Source organism: Lagopus muta, chromosome 6 (genome assembly GCF_023343835.1).
Source record: "Lagopus muta isolate bLagMut1 chromosome 6, bLagMut1 primary, whole genome shotgun sequence".
NCBI classification, from domain to species: domain Eukaryota; kingdom Metazoa; phylum Chordata; class Aves; order Galliformes; family Phasianidae; genus Lagopus; species Lagopus muta.
This window is the reverse complement of record NC_064438.1, coordinates 26101022-26119834: the sequence shown is the minus strand read 5'-3', so window position 1 is coordinate 26119834 and position 18813 is coordinate 26101022. Positions and strand designations below refer to the sequence as shown.

The 18813-nt window shown below is 39.4% G+C and overlaps 1 protein-coding gene across 16 annotated transcripts in view; it reads right to left on the bottom strand.

The window, feature by feature from the left end:
• Window positions 1-18813, bottom strand: part of NUMB (NUMB endocytic adaptor protein) — a 92036-nt gene that overhangs the window by 14822 nt on the left and 58401 nt on the right. For 10 of the 16 annotated variants that reach the window (XM_048950162.1, XM_048950163.1, XM_048950161.1 and 7 more), the window contains 2 exons: window positions 9233-9307; window positions 4108-4185 (listed from right to left, as the gene is read on the bottom strand). In XM_048950162.1, coding sequence (XP_048806119.1) covers window positions 4108-4185; window positions 9233-9307 — 153 coding nt within the window. Of the gene's footprint in view, window positions 1-4107; window positions 4186-8718; window positions 8862-9232; window positions 9308-18813 lie in introns of all 16 variants that reach the window. The other 6 variants (XM_048950170.1, XM_048950176.1, XM_048950171.1 and 3 more) reach the window with 4 other exon arrangements.

The following is an 18813-nucleotide window of genomic DNA, read 5'->3' as shown; positions in this document are numbered from 1 at the left end:
CCAGGGAGAAATTACAGACATTGCAGGGACATCTGAACACTATGGATTTCAGTACTCTCAGTGCTGGCTAATCTAACTTTGGTGGCTGAAACAGAAGCAACTCTTTTTTTCAGCAAAACATTACAATAAGGAAAGCAAATCTACAAGACTGAAACAAAGTACTGGAGTTCAGTAAAAGCAATGCAAATGTAATGGGGTAGCTGGTACATCATGGAATCTCAGAACATCTTGAATTGGAAGGAAACCACAAGGGTCACTGAATTCAACTCCTGGCTCCACACAGGACTGACCAAAATTCAAAGCATGTTTCTGAGAGTGCTGTCCAAACACCCACTGAACTGCAGCAGCTCAGGGCCATGTGCACTGCCCTGGGTATCCTGTTCCATGCCTGACCACCCTCTGGTGCAGAACCTTTCCATAACCCCCAGCTGCCCCTCCCAACACAGCTCCATGCCATTCCTTCAAGCCCTGTAACTGTTACCAGACAGCAGAGCTCAGCGCTGCCCTTCTGCTTGGAGCCGTAGGCTGCCATGAGGTCTCCCCTCAGCTTTTCTGTTCTGGGAAGAGCAAACCAAAGGACATCAACTACCTCTCATACAGCTTTCCCTCCAAACCCTTCACCATCTTTGGCTGTCAGGGCACGCTACTGACTCACATTCTGGCCATCAGCCAGAACCCACAGGATCATTTCTGAAGGGCCACTCTTCAGCCTCTAGTCTGCTAACTTCTACACATAGCCAGGGTTGCCTCATCCCAGGTACAGAATCCAGCACTTGCTCTTGTTGTACTTTGTAAGGCTCAGTCCTCTAATTTGTCAAGATCTCTCTGCCCTTGAAGGAGCCACCAGCTCTCCCCAGTTTATTGCTCTCTGCAAGCCTTCCTAGTATACCTTCAAATCCTATATCCAAAGATATTCATTGATAAAAACATTAAAGAGAATCAGCCCTAAAATGAAGCCCTGAGGAACTCCACAACTGACTGGCTGACAGTCTGATGCGACTTTGTTTACAATGACCCTCTGAATCCAACTGGTCAGCCAATACTTCATCCATTGCATTATGTTTTGTCTAGCTGTATGCTGGACATTTTGTCCAGAATGATACTGTGAGAAACAAGAAGCTGTGCTGAAATCCAGAAATATTACATCAACTAGCTTCCTCTGGCCAAGTGAGTGGGCAGTGTTGTCATAAGGAGATTAGAGTTCATTAAACAGAACTTTCCCTTCATGAATTTGTGTAAGCTGTAACCGATGACTGCGCTGTTCTTGAGCTGTTTTTCAGTAACTCCCCCAAATAATTATCTCCAACATTTTGCCAGGTACTCAAGTGACACTGACAGGTCTGTAATTTCCAAGGTCTTTTCTTGTGCTTTTTGAAACCTGGGACAATTGTTTGTCAGCCTTCAGTTGACTTGGACCTCTCCAGATTACCAACACCATTGAAAAATAATTGAGACATCTCACGCTGACATCAGCCAGCTCTTTCAGTACTGGGGGATGCATTCCATTAGGCCCCATGGACTTATCTGCACGCAGTTGGAGCAGCAAATCCTTCACAAGTATGGCATTCGGCCACAAGTTTGTTGTTACCAGTCACAGTTCTCCAACTCAAGGCTCCGGGTGTCCCAGAGTCCATCACCCATGCTGAAGACAAAGGCATTAAACATCCCTCCTTTGTCTGTGTGGTGACAATCCTTATCAAGTAACAGACCAATGTTATCGCTGATCCTCCTTTTGCTGTTAACATATTTTAAAAAGCCCTTTTTATTGTCCACCACAGTACTGCCCACCTTCAACTGTAATTGAGCTTTGACAATGTAAATTTTCTCCCTACAACAGTGAACAGCATCTCTGTAGTCCTCCCATGTCACTAGACCTTGCTTGCTAGTACCCACGTTTTTTTCCCCACCTAAGCTTTAGAAGATCTCTACTGATTGAGGCTGACCTTCTGCTTCATCTGCACATCTGACATTTTTGAACTGCCTGTTCCTGTGTTCTTAAAGAGGCTGTGTTTAAAAAGTGACCAGCTATGATGGACCATAATGCCTTCAAAAGCAGACTCCATGGAAACTAAATACCTAGCTCTCAGAACAGCCTGAAATTTTACTCTTACCACAAAGTATTTTTTACTACTAGTGACCACTTCATGGTCACTATGGCCAAGATAGCCACCAATCAGCATTTCACCAATGAGAACATCTCTGTTTACAAGCAACTACTATTCCTGATTGATTCTCTTAGTACCTGTACTAAAAAGTTATCAAGGCATCTCAGGAATTGCCTGGCCTGGTTGTGTCTGCTGTGTGATATATTTAGTTAACAACTGGCAAGTTGAAGTCATCCATAAGGAGAGGGGTGGCATATCTAGAGGTATCTCACAGCTTCTCAAAGGATAAATGAGCGCTGTCATCATCTCGGCTGGACGGCCTACAGCAACTCCACCACAACATTCCCTTTATTTGCTTGTCCTTTCTCACCCTTACCCAAGGGCTCCCAACTGTGCCACTGGCAGCTGTGAGCTCTGCACAGCGCAGCCCCTCCCTCCCTCCCTCCCAGCACTCCACTCCACCTGCCCTGCCTATCCTGGCTGAACAGCCTAGACTTCTTCATTGTGATGCACTATCTCAGGACCTTTCCCCTCAGATTTTGCTTATGCCAGTGATGCTGTAGTTCTGGGACTGACCAAGGGCATCTAGTTTCTTTTGATTGTTCTTCATGCTGCATGCACTAGTGTAGAAATACTCCAAATGTGCCTCATTCTGAGTGCACCTACTACAGGCACGGGTGAATACCAATAAGGAAAAAGAAAACTAGCATTCATTTTTATCAGGTTGAGGTGGGTCTTTCATGTTGGTTTTAAACAAATTCCAACAAATACTTTGAGTATTATACAGCAAATAGCATGTTTCACTCCAACCTTTCTAGATTCCAGCCTTTAATTCATTTACGGATAGGAATGATTTGATTAACCTGGCAGATCCTTTACATACAGCATTTTTATTCTGAAAAAATAACTTCTTTCTTCACTATTACTATACTTCACTGGTGAGCTTTCCCACATCATGGAAAGAAAGGTGAACTGGGGAAATAGCTGCTTCTCGATGACATGCACTACAATGTGAGTGTGAAGTGACACAGGTGCAGCTGAAAAAGCTTTATTTACTCCTTAAGTAAAGCCAAGACAAATGTGTGACCAGAAAATCATCTGCTCTGAAAGATTTTGTGATGCAAGTTACAAACTTGTTAGTTTCTATTTAAACCAAGATTCAGCATGTAGTAAGATCTCTGAAAAGCAGCATCTTAAATTTATTCCATAGGAAGTGCTTTACAAGAATTCTAAATGCAGAAGCAGGCAACAGATGGGAGGCAAAAGAGTTTTTTTGGAAGTTGACCAACACTGTCCTGCGGAGATGTAGACAGAATTCAAAAACAAAAACAAAAACAACAAACCACCCCAGTCCAGCCTCCAGCACAGCACATTCTTAGTAAGGACAAACAATTGCTTCCTTTTGCAACACTGTCCTCAGGAAAACCAGAGCAAGTGTGGGCAGCAAAGCTTTCTCCTATACAATAGAATTGCAATTAGAAAAACAAATAGCAGGTAAATGACTGGTCTCCTCTTCATGTACCTTTAAATTTAGACCGTACTCAAAAAAGAAAGGTTTAGGAGATGGTACATGTAAGACTCGCTGCTTTCTCCCCACACTAACAGTTGGGCAAGCTTGTGGTGCTAGGCAGCCAACAATCCAGCAGTGTTTACAAGCACAGACCCCCAGCAGTTCCATAGGTGTTTGCCTAGGTGATGTAGGCTGGCACAAGTTTAAGGGATTTAAAGAAAAAAACAGTCACATTTTTATTTCAGGAAGACCAAATGATTTCAGAACGCTGGATTTCTGATACAGTCCATATGGAGTTCAGTTTCTATTTCAGGTCCCTTTTTTAACCATATTGTTTATTTGATCAATTTGATCAAGTCTGGGAAGAAATGGATTTTAGAAGTAAGTCTTCTGAAAGAGATCAAGGGATTCTCAACACCCTGATTTTACAGCAGTGCTATACCAGGGATGTAACTCCTTATAGTGCAAGCACAAATGAGGCATTAAACTTACTTTTCCAAAGAAGCCTTTGAAGAACTTCCTTTCCTGGAGGAACAGGGGGGACAAGTCGAGCGCTATTACTGAAGGTAGCTAAAATGTCCCAGGGTTTCAAACCAACAAGCACACACAAGAATAGGGTTTGGAGGGAAAGGAAGGGGTTTTTAGAGTTATCCACGAGAAGGTGCGACAGGCAAATGTGAAAATAATCCCATGAAAATGCAGATCAAAGGGCACACACAATTCTAATAAGCTACTGCCCTGAAATTGGTAGAAAGAAGAGAACTTTGGCCCCAATTTCATGCAAAGAGGTTACTTCATTGTCACTCTCCCTCGTTTAGTTCCCTTTAGTTAGGTTATAAACCAAACTTGGCAGCAGACGTGGTGGTTGAACAATTAAAATACTGTATGGGCACAAAATGCAAGGTTTTAACTTTAGTGTTATAGTCAAATTTTCTCTGTATTGACCGTTTTTTTCCCAAAGCAAGTGCTCCATATGCTGGAGAACATACAGTGGCTGGCATAATGCAGGATTAAAAGCTAAAAAACATTTTCTGTGCTTCATTTTATTCTACTTATTTACTGCTTTGGCTTATGTGCTACTCTTACTTTGCCTTTTATACAACCTTCTTTGGCCAGTAAGGAATTTCCTCTGGCCTAACCTAAACCACAATTGAGATCTCTTCCTCTTCCACCATACACAACTGCTAAATATTCATTCTACAACTTCTGATTAAAAGATCCCCTTTTAAAGCCACCTCTGAGAGGGAGAAGTTAGACCAAGGCAGAGGCACAAAAAGCTGAACTACAAGTTCCTGAACGTCTTCAGTTTGGAAGTGATTATACTGATTGCCCAATTCACAATGACACTAAAGCAGAACACAATTTAAAGCATACTTGCATGTCATTTTTACTGGCTTTGTTTTGTTACCAGATTGTTAAAAGAAAACGGCAAGATCTGCCTGATGTGACGTGAGGATATTTCCCAGGCCCTGATGTCCCGCATGCACAGCTACACCTCAGTACCTGAAGGAAGCTGGCACTGCTCTCACTATTTTTCCTAATTATTTAACTCGCAAGTAAAGTGGTACAGCAGTACCATGGAGATCATGGAGAATCCGCATGAGACTAAGGAACGGTTTCTGACAGCCGCTGACCCGAAATTACCATCACACTGATAACAATGCTATATTAAAATATTATTACAAATATCCTGAGGCAGTGCCTCCAGAATTGATTGATATACAAGGTTATATTTAAAACAAAGCTTTGTTCTGACGCAAGCCAACAAAAGCCAGGAAACAAAGCTAAGAAGGGAGTGTCAATCTCAACTCTGCATTTCCTGACTTTTGCTACTGAGTGCTTCTCTCTGCCCGACGTCCTTCCACAGAGCTTTTCCACAAGTATCTATAAGATATTTGTGTCAACCCAGGCGCTATACAAGAACATCTCTACGTGCAGACAGCTGAAAGGCTTAATAGCTTTTAGCAGCAAGAACGGTCATGTATTTGGACAAGATATGCGGAACACTGGGAGGGGAACTAATGGATTAATCACAGCGTTGTGCACATAATGAGAAGGGGCTGGATGCTGCTGCCAAGTTGAGCAATGACTTGCATTACACTAAATAACAGCCTTTTAAAGACAGCAAAAGCTAAAAGAGATTCACCAGAAGCTACCTCATTTTAGGTGATGGTTAATTTTGCTCACAGCAAAATGCTTGTTAAACAAGATCTATGTTTTTTAATAAGCTAGAAATGTTAATGGAAAGGCATCATGCAAAATGGATTTTAAACAACACTAAGTTAATGTAGTTTAGAGATAACTAATGCATGTTTTAAAATATTAAATTATGTCTCTTTACCTGCTAAAACAAGAACATATATTAAAACAAATGCATCATTTAAAACAAGAAGTGGCAAGTTAGAAACCAATACTACACACTGAAGCTGATTTAAAAATCAAAACATGATATGAAAGTGTAACTTTGTCTTTATACCATATCCCCATACCTGAGTTAAATATGGTTACAAAGATACCTCATAGGGTCCTCAGAAAGCTGTTTTTCAGTCTGCACTAAACACCACTAACTCATGAAAATGGTTTTGGAGAAATCTTTCAATGCTTTGTATCCAAATCTGAGGATCCGCATTTAGTGATATATCCCTGCTAAGGGATGTCCCTTTGGTAACACCTGAATAACAGATAGTGATACCTGAACACACAGGTGCTAGATCTATCAATGAAACTGCTGTGCCATATCATCAGACAGAAAATAGGGACACCAGTTTCTCTTCATTCATCACAAGAAAAATTGTAACCTGCACATTATAGCGTTGATCGGGTTGGTGTGCAGCCCCAGAGCTTGAGAATGGCTCTCTGCTAAAAATGGCTTCTTTTACTCAGCTGTCAATTAAACAGTCCCTGAACAAAAGATTTACCATCATCTGGTTTAAGTTCTGCAAGATGTGCTCAAAAATGATTGTGGCATATTCAACCAACACATACTAAAGGACCTGGAAGGATATTTCTCCACAATAAAAAGGTAAAAGAATTTGACTGCATCTTTTCTTTCTAAAGCAGAAATTAAGATACTCCTAAAATGAAGATCAAGTTTTGTATTTTTCTTGACAAATCTTAAAAGGTTTTAAAGTCCAATAGTCAACCCTAAAAACAAAGAACATATTTCAGTTCCCCAAATAAATAGCCAACTGTTGGAGAATAAGAATTAAGAGGAAAACATATCTATTGAAATAAGACAGAGAAGAACTTAGTTTTAGAAATTACAAGCATGTCAACAATTCTGTTTCTAAGAGAACTGAACTGTTTCTCATAGACTGGATTCATAAGAACTATACAATGTCTGCAAAGAAAACAAAGATTAAAATAGGTCATATATGCTCATATGTAGTTTAACTATATGAAAAATGAAGTTCAAATTTTGTAAAGCTCGTCTTTCCATTTGAGCACTGCACTTTCAAGACCAAGAGAAAGCCCACTGAAATAACCCAAGCACTGTAAAAGGAAAAGACTACCAAAGGAGCAAATTGCTTTCTTCTCACATTGCCTACATGCTGAGACAACATGGAGAGGTATGGCTTTTCCTTGTTAAGAGACTATACTGTACAGAAAAGAGCTCTCAGCAATGGAAGAATCCTAAAGAAATGCTCCCAGTTTAAAACCCACACACACAGGGTGGGGATCTGAGAATGGGGGCACGGTTTGAATCGCAATGAGCAGCTTCAAATGAAGCTTGAGTCTGATGGAGCCTAACAGCTCAAGTGCACAAAGCAGTTTCAGTAATCTGAATATTCCTCTTGGGGCCCAATGAGAATTCCACATCCGCTTCTCTACTGCCAGCACTGACAAATGAGACAATGCAAGCAGAAATCCTAAGACACACACCTGTGTCCCACTTGCACATAAACATAAAAAACTTCAAACAGCAAAGGAAATAAAAATTATCTGAATAAAAACAGTGCATTTATGAGAATGGGCAATAAGTTGATGCCACTCAGAATAATCATAAAGCACAGAACAGAGAAATCAAGTTAGTTATTTCAAGGGAACATGCTGTAAGACTTAGATGCTTACATGTGAATCAGTAATTCAGATGATCAAGAATCACAACCCTAGCACTATCTGGATTCCAGAAGAAACTGGGTACTGTGTTTTTACTGTGCCTCATTATTTATAAGCTTAGCTACAATTAATTGGTTTGTGGACTGAAAGTTTATAAAAAGACCTAGAGAGCAAATACTTCACAGCACAGCTCCCCAGAGAAGGAGATGAGAGAAGCTGCAAAAAGGAGATACTGGAACATTATTTAGTGTGCTAACAGAAAGTATCCTGATACAGTGAAAACAAGAACAGGACAAAAATGGATGCAACTCATTATGTGGTCAGTACTTGCATTTTTAGCTACATAAACTAAATCCACAGAACAAAAACTAATTTACATTCTGTGTGGTCCTTTTTAATAAAAATCAGTCACCAATCACTGCTGCACTGAATGGGAACAGATGGGATGCGGCTTGAACAGGTTGCTAGACACTGGCTGAGAGAGAAAAGAATGAAAAGACTTGATTTTAATCAGAGCAGTAAAGCAATTCAGAAACTTTACAACACAACAGAAGGAAGATAACCTATAGTCTTCTGTTATGTGCTAGGAAGAGCAGGTTTATTCAGAATACATTTGAGTTCTCACATTTGGTGAGGAGAAAAAAAAATAAATCACATCCAGTCAAAGATATCTTAAGTTAGCAAAGATGCAGTAGAAATGTTTGATCTACTTCCAGTAATTTTGGCTGAGCTAGAAGGATACAAGAATTTCTCTGGTAAAGGCATCACTGAAGACTCTATATAGCTAGGACACAAGAGAAGAGATGAAAAGGACAGCAGTTCTCCATTTTCAATCAGACTTCAAATTCTAACATCCTCTCTTCCTCCTCTTCAGTGCTGTTCTAGCTTCAGATTCTTAATAAATTGACCACTGACTTTCTACAGGGAAGAGATGACAAGACCTTGAAATGAGCTGTAGGAATACCAAGAGCTTTGAACGATTGCCATTTACAGGAGCAAACGTTCACAGAAGCCAAACTAAGAGCAGCCCACTTCATGACATACCAGAATTAGGCAGCCTTCAGGCAGGCCACTTCGAGCGGATGCAAGCCAGATTATTTCATGCATGACTACAATGTTGCAGTGCATTAGAAAAAAAAGCAGCCTAAATCAAATAATATTTCGTATAATAGAGGTGAATTAAGTCACTTTTGAAGTGGCAGGCAACAAAGGGAGAGGGAGAGAGAGAGGGAGAGAGAGAAAGAGAGAGAGGGAGAAAGACCTGTTAAAAAACAACGGTTGAATCCCATATGGGTACCAACTTAGTCTGAAAGGTCACAGAGGATTTTTACACATTTGTTTTGCAAATAGTTTCTGCCAGTAGAAAGAACAGTTGTAACTCTCCCTCTCATCATCAGATTAGCACGTCCCCCTAACCACAGCAGTGCTCTCACACCAGCCAACTGTTCTCCTAAAGTGGGTCAAAAGTTCAGGCTTCAGCTGGAGCACTGCTGCCGAATGGACCTTTTAGACACTCACAACCCCAAAGCCAGCTTTTTCAAGAAACAAGTATACATACAGATTTCAGTCTCTTCACAGCATCTTCACAGATATGCATTCCTCTGGATTCATCCACTTCCACGTGTCCCAAGTACTGCAGGAACAAGAATAGGAAGGTAAGAAGCATAATAGCTTTAAAAACTACACAGTTTCTGCATATTTATGATCACAGACTGCTTAAAACCACAGCAAACAGAAATCACAAGTTGCAAAGTTTTTTTAATTAACAAGATGATCCAGAATAACATTAGGCCACAGAGGAAGCAATTCAAAAATACATCAGTGTAGCAGGTCAGGAAACTGGATACTTGCATTTTATATAATGGAAAAAAATAGAACTTACTTGTACTCTCCATTCCCACCCCTACCTTTCCCAGTCACGGTTCTTTTTGATAGAGGAAGGAAACTTTCTCTCAGAAACATCCATATCCTTACTGCAAAGTACTTAATTCTTGAAGAAAGCCATGGAAACTATTAGATGAAAGCTCTCTGACTTCTACTTCTTACTACAAAACTTAAAAGAAATTTATCCTGATTTACATGACATTATAAGACTGCACGAAAGCCACTAGTCATATTGGAGTAACTAGAGAGGAAAGAAAGGGTCTTCAAATTTCAGAATAAATATTTGTGGCATGATGAAACAGTAAAGATTTAATTATCTCTGGAGATGTCCCATATTATCACAGAACATCCTCCTAGAATGTTTCAATAATTAGGATAGCAAGCTTGATTAGCTCAACAAAAAGATTCCCCTCCATAGTGAAGTGCTCTATCAGAATAACAAAGGAGATTCAGCTAATAGATACATTCAGAAAGATGGCTTCAAGATTTAATAGCAAACTGAAAGGCTTGTTGTTATTTTCGTTTAAGGTGAGGGTTTTCAATGCAAGGCAAGATCTTGGAAAAGGCTGTCAACATACCAACATTCTTACCATCAAACAGTTGAGACTTAGAAGACCTTAAATGATAAAGGGCTTTAACGTTAAGTTTCACTATGGGACATTTTTACAAGTGAGTAACTCTGAATGGAACAATTATGAAAGAATTTCACTTAACTCACCCCAAACAGCCACAGAACAATTTGAAAAATACACTACATAGAAACTAGATGGTAAATAACTAAGATCCAACATCTTACAACTTTTCCAAAGCGAGCTTTGTGTGGCTGAAAACCTAAAATTGAATACCAGAGTTGCCAAAACAATGACTGTATTCCATTAGCTGAACTTTCTGAACACTTGTACAAGATGTTCATTTCTCCATAGCACTAAGGGGAGAATTAATCCTAATTTAATCCTGAAACTACACAAACAGTAACAACTGAGATGCATTTACTACGTGTCCAGAAGCACATATTTGTATCCACACCCATCAGGGATGCATCTGCAGTTCTGCCATGTCTAAGCTGGAAGTTCCAGAGATGCAGAAATATTATGAATCTAACATGAGAAAACTTTGGTTTTAGGAGCCCAAGAAAGTTTGTCAACTGAAAGAAAAGAACAATATGAACAGGAACGAGGCTGAGGTCTGGAGAAGATGGGTAAACAAAGATATACGCGTGGAACGAGCCACCTAGCTTGCATTACTACTAAGTGCAACTTCTTGATTTCCAGAGCTATCAGCACATCTCTTTTACCCAAGTGTAGGCAAAACGCCCCCAACGTTCAGCCCCTATACTTGGCAACCTGCCTTTTGCTTGGAAAAGGGAGAAAAAGAGCAGGGTAAATATTGCCTCTTGTCATACTCCAAAGCAGACAACCATTTCCCCGTGCGTTGCCAAACCTCTATTCAAGTCAAATGCTCCAACTTTCAGCAATCAGTCAAGCCACTGCTGCTAGAGACAGCAAGTTTAGCTGCAGTTTTCAGTACTGCTTCCACTCCAATGAATGGGGACATTATTGCACGTATTAAGTGCATCTATCCACAGCAAAAGGGTACAATCTCCAGACCTCACTGAGCATCAATCAATTCTGAATTATAAAAGAAATTATGCTGCCACACAATACTACTTTATGATGAGTACAAAAGGTGCTTTGTTTGCATTTACACTTTACACTTAAAGCTCTTCATCAAAAAACTTATTCTTCCCAGTGCACCACTACTGCAGAAGCTAGCTGCTCACAGCTATCAAGAACTGTGGTCTTGTACATTATACAGGCAGTTTCAGAAGTCTTTCTGAACATTGTTTGGACAGCTTTTTGATAATTTTTTTTTTTTAGGTTCAAGTTCCCTCTATGTCCAAACCCATTTAAGTTTCTTTCTATTACAAATAACTGTCAGCTGCACAATGAGAACACTCCTGTCCTCTCTTTTTGCTACATCAACTTAAATCTCCCTTAAGCAGCAAGTCCTTTTCCAGGTCTTCAGTTTTATTTCTGAAATCCTTTCTCCCCCATCAGGCTCAGTGTAGATAACCTGCCTCTGTACTGAACTTCTACCTATCCAACCTTTAGTGGGTAGTAAACTAAGGCCTAAATATTTCTTCAAGATACTTCAAATCAGCCAACAGCGCTTCTACAGAAAGTGAAAGATCCATTAGGGCAGAGTCCACATAAAGACTATCACAAAATAAAAGATCCAAATAGAATAAAATACCTTCAAGAGTTGTTGGGGAGTCCCTTAAAAATATTTTTCAAGAAAAGTATTGCTTATTTCTAGCATTTTCAGAAAAAAAATTATATGATGGTACAGCAGGTAATTAAAAAAACCCTCCACCTCAAGGCAATGAACTTTGTTTTCACAGATGAAACACCTCCACCTGAGGCATTCAGTATCACTCTTCAGTCACACACTGCAAAGCAATCAACACACGAAGAAGTCAAACTGGCACACAGTAAAATGCACGTGGAACTTGAAAAACTTCATTCTTTTTCACATCTTTTCGTATTCACGTCTTCAGTATTTTACGTCTTTTCTGATTTCATCTAACATCAGGCAATTTATCACCTAGTATGTTTGGTGAAGCTGTCCCACTGCCTTCCCCAAACATACACTTTTGAAAGTGTTCCTAGTAAAATACCGTGAGCTGATGTTTTATCGCAGTAATATTGCTGGGCAGCAATGAAATCAGTTTACCATCTGTGTCCTACTACAAGAAATACTACCTTGATCATCTTTGTTTTCTTTGACAAATACTTGGCTATCTCTGTCTTGGAAGAAGCAGAGTTCAACAGCATTGACTCAACAACTGCTGGCTCAAAGAAAGGACCTTACCCAGAACTCCTTCCATCACTTTCAGTTACTGGAAGACAGTAATACGCTGTTACAGTCTCTTTTGCAAACAGAGGCAGATAGACAAATTACTGAAATTTTTTCTGTATCAGCAGATGTTCACTTGGACTGTTCTATTTGCAGTAACAGATTAGGCTTTTCAGATTACATTTTAAACTAGACAGACACAAGAGAAGTCTTGGCCAAGGTGTCCCATGCTAGCAAGCTAACTGCCAGAGAGCAGGAAACCACCATTTCCTTGGATACTTCTCCTCAATGCAATGACATTCCCATTTTTCTGTGTATGTGTAAATACTGCTCTACTGCTATACATAATATCCTTCTTTGTAAGACTAAATGCTTGGAATCTGCATGTGTAGATAGGCTTCTAGAAAATGTATTGCTCAAGAATTAAAGCCTTAACTCCACAGCTTCAGGGTGAAACTCTGTCTTGTAACTAGACACGCTTAAATCCAAGAAGCCTGGATATGCCTAAAAGTTAAGCCACATTTCCACTGACCTCTAAGATTCACATATTCAAATTTATGTTGCTGCTTTTTAACTTATTAGTTTGAAACAGATGTTTGCTTACAGCTGTATAAGCACAATGACAAAAACTCTGTAATTAATCATCAGTAGACAAACTTAGTAAATTCTCCTTAATCAAAACTACAGGTTAATTACGATGCTGTATATTTCCTTAGGGTCCAACTTCTTCCACTGCCCTAAATCACCAGAATAGATGTCTCTTTGATTTGTTACCCTCTCCACAAACACATGCTGTTACAGCATCTTGGTGTGACCAGACATCACACCCATGTGCAAGTCACACTCTGCATTTCACTTACTGATTCTCATATTGTATATACTGGTGTGAAGAAAAACACTGAGGGAATAAAAAAAAATCACTTTGGACTACTGAAAATAAAGTAACAAAGTTCAACATGGATATGTGAATGCTTTATTCTTCATAGTCTCACAAATCCCTAAAATGTGGTTGAGGAGGTTGAGGAACTCGGTGGTTATGTAGGACACCACTTGCCTCAAGGCATGATCTACTTGCACATCTACACCAGAGAAGTCAGCCCAGTACTACTACATCATTTCTGCAACTGGAGATCAACAGGGTAACACTACCTATCCTATAGCTTCTAACTGCCATACAGTTAGAAAAGGGGGATTGATTTCTGAGTTACTGTGAATGTCTATCCTAACTTTCCCTTGGTGACCTTACACTCATTACTCCAACTAATCCCATTACACCTTCCCTCATGTTCTGTCAGACTTAGGTTTTCAGCTGCTTGCTCTGACATGCAATTCCTTTGTGTGTGTGGGGGGGGGGGGGGGGGAAAAAAGAATATCAAGTGTTGATAATAGTTTTATAAACACAGTGCACAGGAACGCATTCTAACTTTTGTTCCAGTTCCACAAAAAATTGTTTCCATTTATGATATTGGAAACCTTCTAGTTTAGGAAAAAAGTAAAGAGTGTAGTGCCAATTTTTTATTTATTTATTTTACTTTCAATACCTAAATTATATTTAAAAGATAAATTTCTACAATGGCATCTAAATCATTTTTATGGCTCTAGGCATGAATGCTCGTATCCTTGGAACAAGTTGAAGTTCATTAAACAATTTAACAATTTGACCTTCATCAAAGACAAGAAGGTTTTCAAACTAAGAAACTTCATTTAAAACTTCTTGTTCGCAAGCTATTCAGACAAAACTAAGAGGCTTTTTAAAATGCACAAAGTTTAAAGATTAAGGATTGAATTACACTCCTTTAATCATGATAAAATTACATAGGACTTTATTTAAAGTAACCTTCTGTTATCCATACACTTTCTGTTACAATCACCTTCTCTCATAATTGTCTTCTTCCTGTGATCTTAAATGCTGCAGGAGTTTCAAACATTACATTTGCTTGCTGCTGGGCTAGCATTCCATAGGAATGGTTACTGTTCATTGCTAACATTGATTTCTTCCTTAAGAGGTAGGGATTTGCAGTGTTTCATGTGTAAAGCTCTGCAACCTGTCAGAAAGCAGCAGATTTGCCACTTTAATGTCTCAAAAATGCTTAACATAGTTCCCAAGGACTTCTCAAGCACCTCAAGATTTCACAGTCAAAAATATCACATGCCTAACTTAAGGGCCCTTCAGCATCAACACGCTGCTAAAATCCTTCACAGCTATTATGATTTCAAACAACTAGAAGAACACTCAGTAACACAAAATAACAGCCATCACCTATGCTGACTACCAGTCTTTCTGATCTGGAAGAACAGAATGGCATGCAAATTATGTTCATAAACCAACTAAAAACAACCACCACCACCACAAAAAGCAATTTATATATATTTTATATATATACATTCAATAATAAGGTGCATAATGTAAATTGAAAAACTGAAGAGGACAAGTGGGCTACTACAAACGGTGTGAGAGCAGGCAGCAAAGGCAGAGGCAGTGGCCTGTTCTGTGGTGGGCCACGTACATGTTAGTTACACAGCCACTGCTCGGTCACAGGGATCCCAGAGACACAAGCTGGCACTCTCAGGTCCCAGAGGTGATATCCTACAAAGTTCAGAGATAGTTAATCTCTTTTCTGCACTTTTTAAAAAAATAATTATTATATTAATTCACTCGCACAAAGCAATACAGGGCCTTCCAAACACCTACCACCAAAGCAAGGGAGAGAAATGAAACAGTTGAAGAGTGTTGAAATGTTAGTTCTCCTACATGACTGTACAACTGTATCCATATGGCTTTTATTTGTCAACACTACCTGAGAAAAATCAAGACTCTGTGGAAAAGCTAATTCACATGATACAATACATTCAGCAGCAAACCCTGAATCACAGATGCGGTACATCACTCCTCCCCAGGGACTTCTTTCATTGATAACTTTAGTCTTCCATTTGGAATAAATGGACTGAAATACACACACAAGTAGACTTGCAGGTGACAGGCAACATTTAAGACACAAAGTCAAAAGAGACAGACCCCCAAAAACTCAAAAGTGACAACAGAATTAATTCAACCACCCACATCTGCATCTAGTTGTTGCACCTGACAGAAGCACGGGTAGGAGGAATCAGTTGTAAATGTTCTAACATGTCTGGTTGGTTAGAACAACCAAGAACTTGGAAAACGTTTTGTTTCATTCTGTTAAGTAGAGCGAAGTGACCTATTTTTTCCTGATACAAATTTAACAGGCCAGTTCCTCTACAGATTATCTGTACAGACAAAAACTACTTACCCAGAGGACATCTGAAAAGGCATTTCAGACAAAAGAAGCCCTAGTGTCAAATATTTTAGTCATTAAAACATAGAACAGCTGCATGCTCTCAGTGAGGTAGTGTCTACAGCAAGAACCCAAGTTTCAAAATGGGTATGTCAATGCACTTCATTTTTGACAATTATCATTAACAAAGACTGTATAAAAATAAATCACAGTACCAACAAGAGCAGCATTAGTATCTGTGAGAATAATCTTCTGAATAGCTGCAAATACCTAAACCTAAATCCCTTATACATTATATCTATCTGGCACAGTTTTCTGCCCCCCTCAGAAGCTTCACTACTGAAACAAAAAAGTTACTTTTCCAGTTGCTAGGACAGGGGAAGATGATTGTCACCTCTGAAAATACATTTTTGTACAGATTTCTCAGCAGTTTTAACAGTTCCACACTTCATGAAGAGATGGCTCTGAGTACAACTATAAAAGATACAGTGTATCACGTCTCCACACCACAAGAGTCAGCACAGCCTTAAAATTACTGCCTAATGGGGTAGTAGAAGTCTGCAAGCTACCCTTGTAGCTAAATACAGCTAATAGCTAAATACAACTCCAATACCTTTTTGTACCTTTGTTGTTAGACATGCACCTGTCTCTCTGCTGACGTAGTGGAGTGCAGAAAGCCATTCATTTCACATTCTGGTACAAAAGCTCTTTTCTCAGCGCAACTTCAGCTGATTCAAAAGAGGACAGATGAAAGAGCAGAGCAGGCAGGTCACTAACTGTTCCAAGGCCCTGTTTTGAATGTGTCAGATAACCTCCTGAGGTATGGTTAGGTTCCAAATACAGACAAGGGCTGGCTGTAAGATCCTACACACACTTGGACAACTGAGAATATATGATCAGCAGCTTGTTGCATGCAACGCAGACATTCTGAAAACAGTGGATAAATACAGACTGCGAAAGCAAGGTGTCAGTACTTAGAAGTAACAGTACGACCCCAGGATTATCATAAGCTCTGAACTTATGAGCAGAGCACTGAAGAGAACAAACTGTGCATCACATCTACTTCCCTGAGTTTTAAGGCAACAATGGCACAGGAATTTTATCAATACTTTCCATGGAGCACCTTCTCTACCAAAACACAGTTGTACAATAGGTGCATCAGAGTTGCTCAAAACCCACTGCCAGACTATAATTAACCAGAATCAGCTGTGGATGCAGCACAGGAAGAACTTCAAGAGCAGTACCAATGTAAAACAACTTAGTAACACTGAACTTGTTTGCAATACAGCATCCTCAAAGCACAATGAATGAACAGCTACTGGAGTCCTGTCCAACACTAACAGAACAGAGCCTGGAGGCAAGAAGAAATCCTATTTGCAATGTTGACTTTCAAAGTGGTTCCACATACTCTCTAAAATCTAAAAAAGGATAAATCTGTGCTAACACTCTACAAACACCCCAGGTCTGGGCCAAAAAAATGCCTGAAGGCAAGAAGTTAAACACACCAACTTAATGCTATTTTAAGAGAGTGATATATCTTTCTCACATCAAACTTTCATGACCCCTTTTACAAGAGAACTAAGAGTTTGTTTGCATTAGTCTTCTCTCTCTCTCTCTCTCAAAAAAAAAAATCCTACCTAAGTTAGCAAGCATTATAAGAAACAAAGCTCTGACCATGGCTTCTATTTCAAAACTTTTCTGTATTTTCCTTTCATACAGAAAACCTTAAAGACAGCTAAGGAATATCTGTTAACACTTCTTGGGTCCTCACCAGCTAAAATCTTAGACACTGTTTCATAAGTCAGACTTTGATCTTGCTACTCAGCTACATTCTGAGCTTTCAGGAACTAGGGCAGATGATTTTTAGGGAGTGCAGGCAAGGCGGAACATAAAGAATAAGGATGGACTAATCCCCACAGATACACATTAAACTGTGGTTGAGAAGCTACAGGCAACTACAGCACCATGCTGCAATGCTAAACAGGGATATACAGAAAAAAAAAAAGAAAAAAAAGGCAGTTTTCACTATATTTCAGATTGCACTCCTATTAGTTGACTATTCTTAGTAAGATATCTCATTTTACTTTGCTCCATTGAGGAACACCAGGAAGAAAAGACACTCCATCAGATGTTTAAAGACAGGGCAACAGCCCACTTTTCCAGGAATACACAGACTTCTGAATAATGCCCAAGAACTGTGTAACAGGATACTCTCCTTCAATAGCACAAAGTTCCATTCTTTTTGTGAGCAAAATGCAGTACCACCCACTAAACCTCTGACTCTACATCTGGTTTATCTTGTTCCCTCACAATGCCATACTTCCTGTCTGTATCTACAAAACACCAGCTAACACCCACTTTGCATCTCAAGCCCATAAACATTTTCCACCACTGCCCTTGTCCAGACTCTGAAGTTTGGAAGATACATTCAAACTGCATAAACAAAAGCACCTCAGTGTCCAATGGTTCTGATTTTAAGCTTTCATCTAAATGCAAATTGTCAAACATAAGTGGCAAATATTCTGATGGAATCAAGAAACACAAATAAAGATGTATTTACTTCAGAGCTGTTTTCCAACGACCTAATTAACTCAGTGAATTCTAATACAAAGCAGGAAAACGGGGCTAAACAAGTTCCAGCCCCAGGACAGGATGCAACAACTCATCCATCTCTATGCCTTTTCACCACTGAACGATCCAAAACTTTTTTCAACTTTGGGTGCATGTGCCCAGAATAGATGAATGCTTCATTTAAATACAGGAAGCATTTGTCATTGTAAGTGCAAGTCTTGACCAGGAGTTTAAAGAAGAAAACCAACACAAAAGTCAGTCTTTAAAGTGGTTCACATCTTTTATGTTCAGTCAAGGACTGAAAATACTTCGAGTTAAACTAAACGCCTAAATATTCAGTGTGTAATATTTTAGCTTTAGCACTTATGTCTAAGACTATAGTCTACTGTAAGACTATTAAAATGATGATCTTCAAGCTCACAAATCTATTCCCTCCTATACAGCATTAACATTTTGAAAAGCCTAATCTAAGTTCAAGCTTCCACAAAGCAGTTACTCAATTTCAAAGCTCTGGCACAACACCATCTCTCTTTAGTATTAGATTACAATTCCTTCATTCTAGCAGAAAACT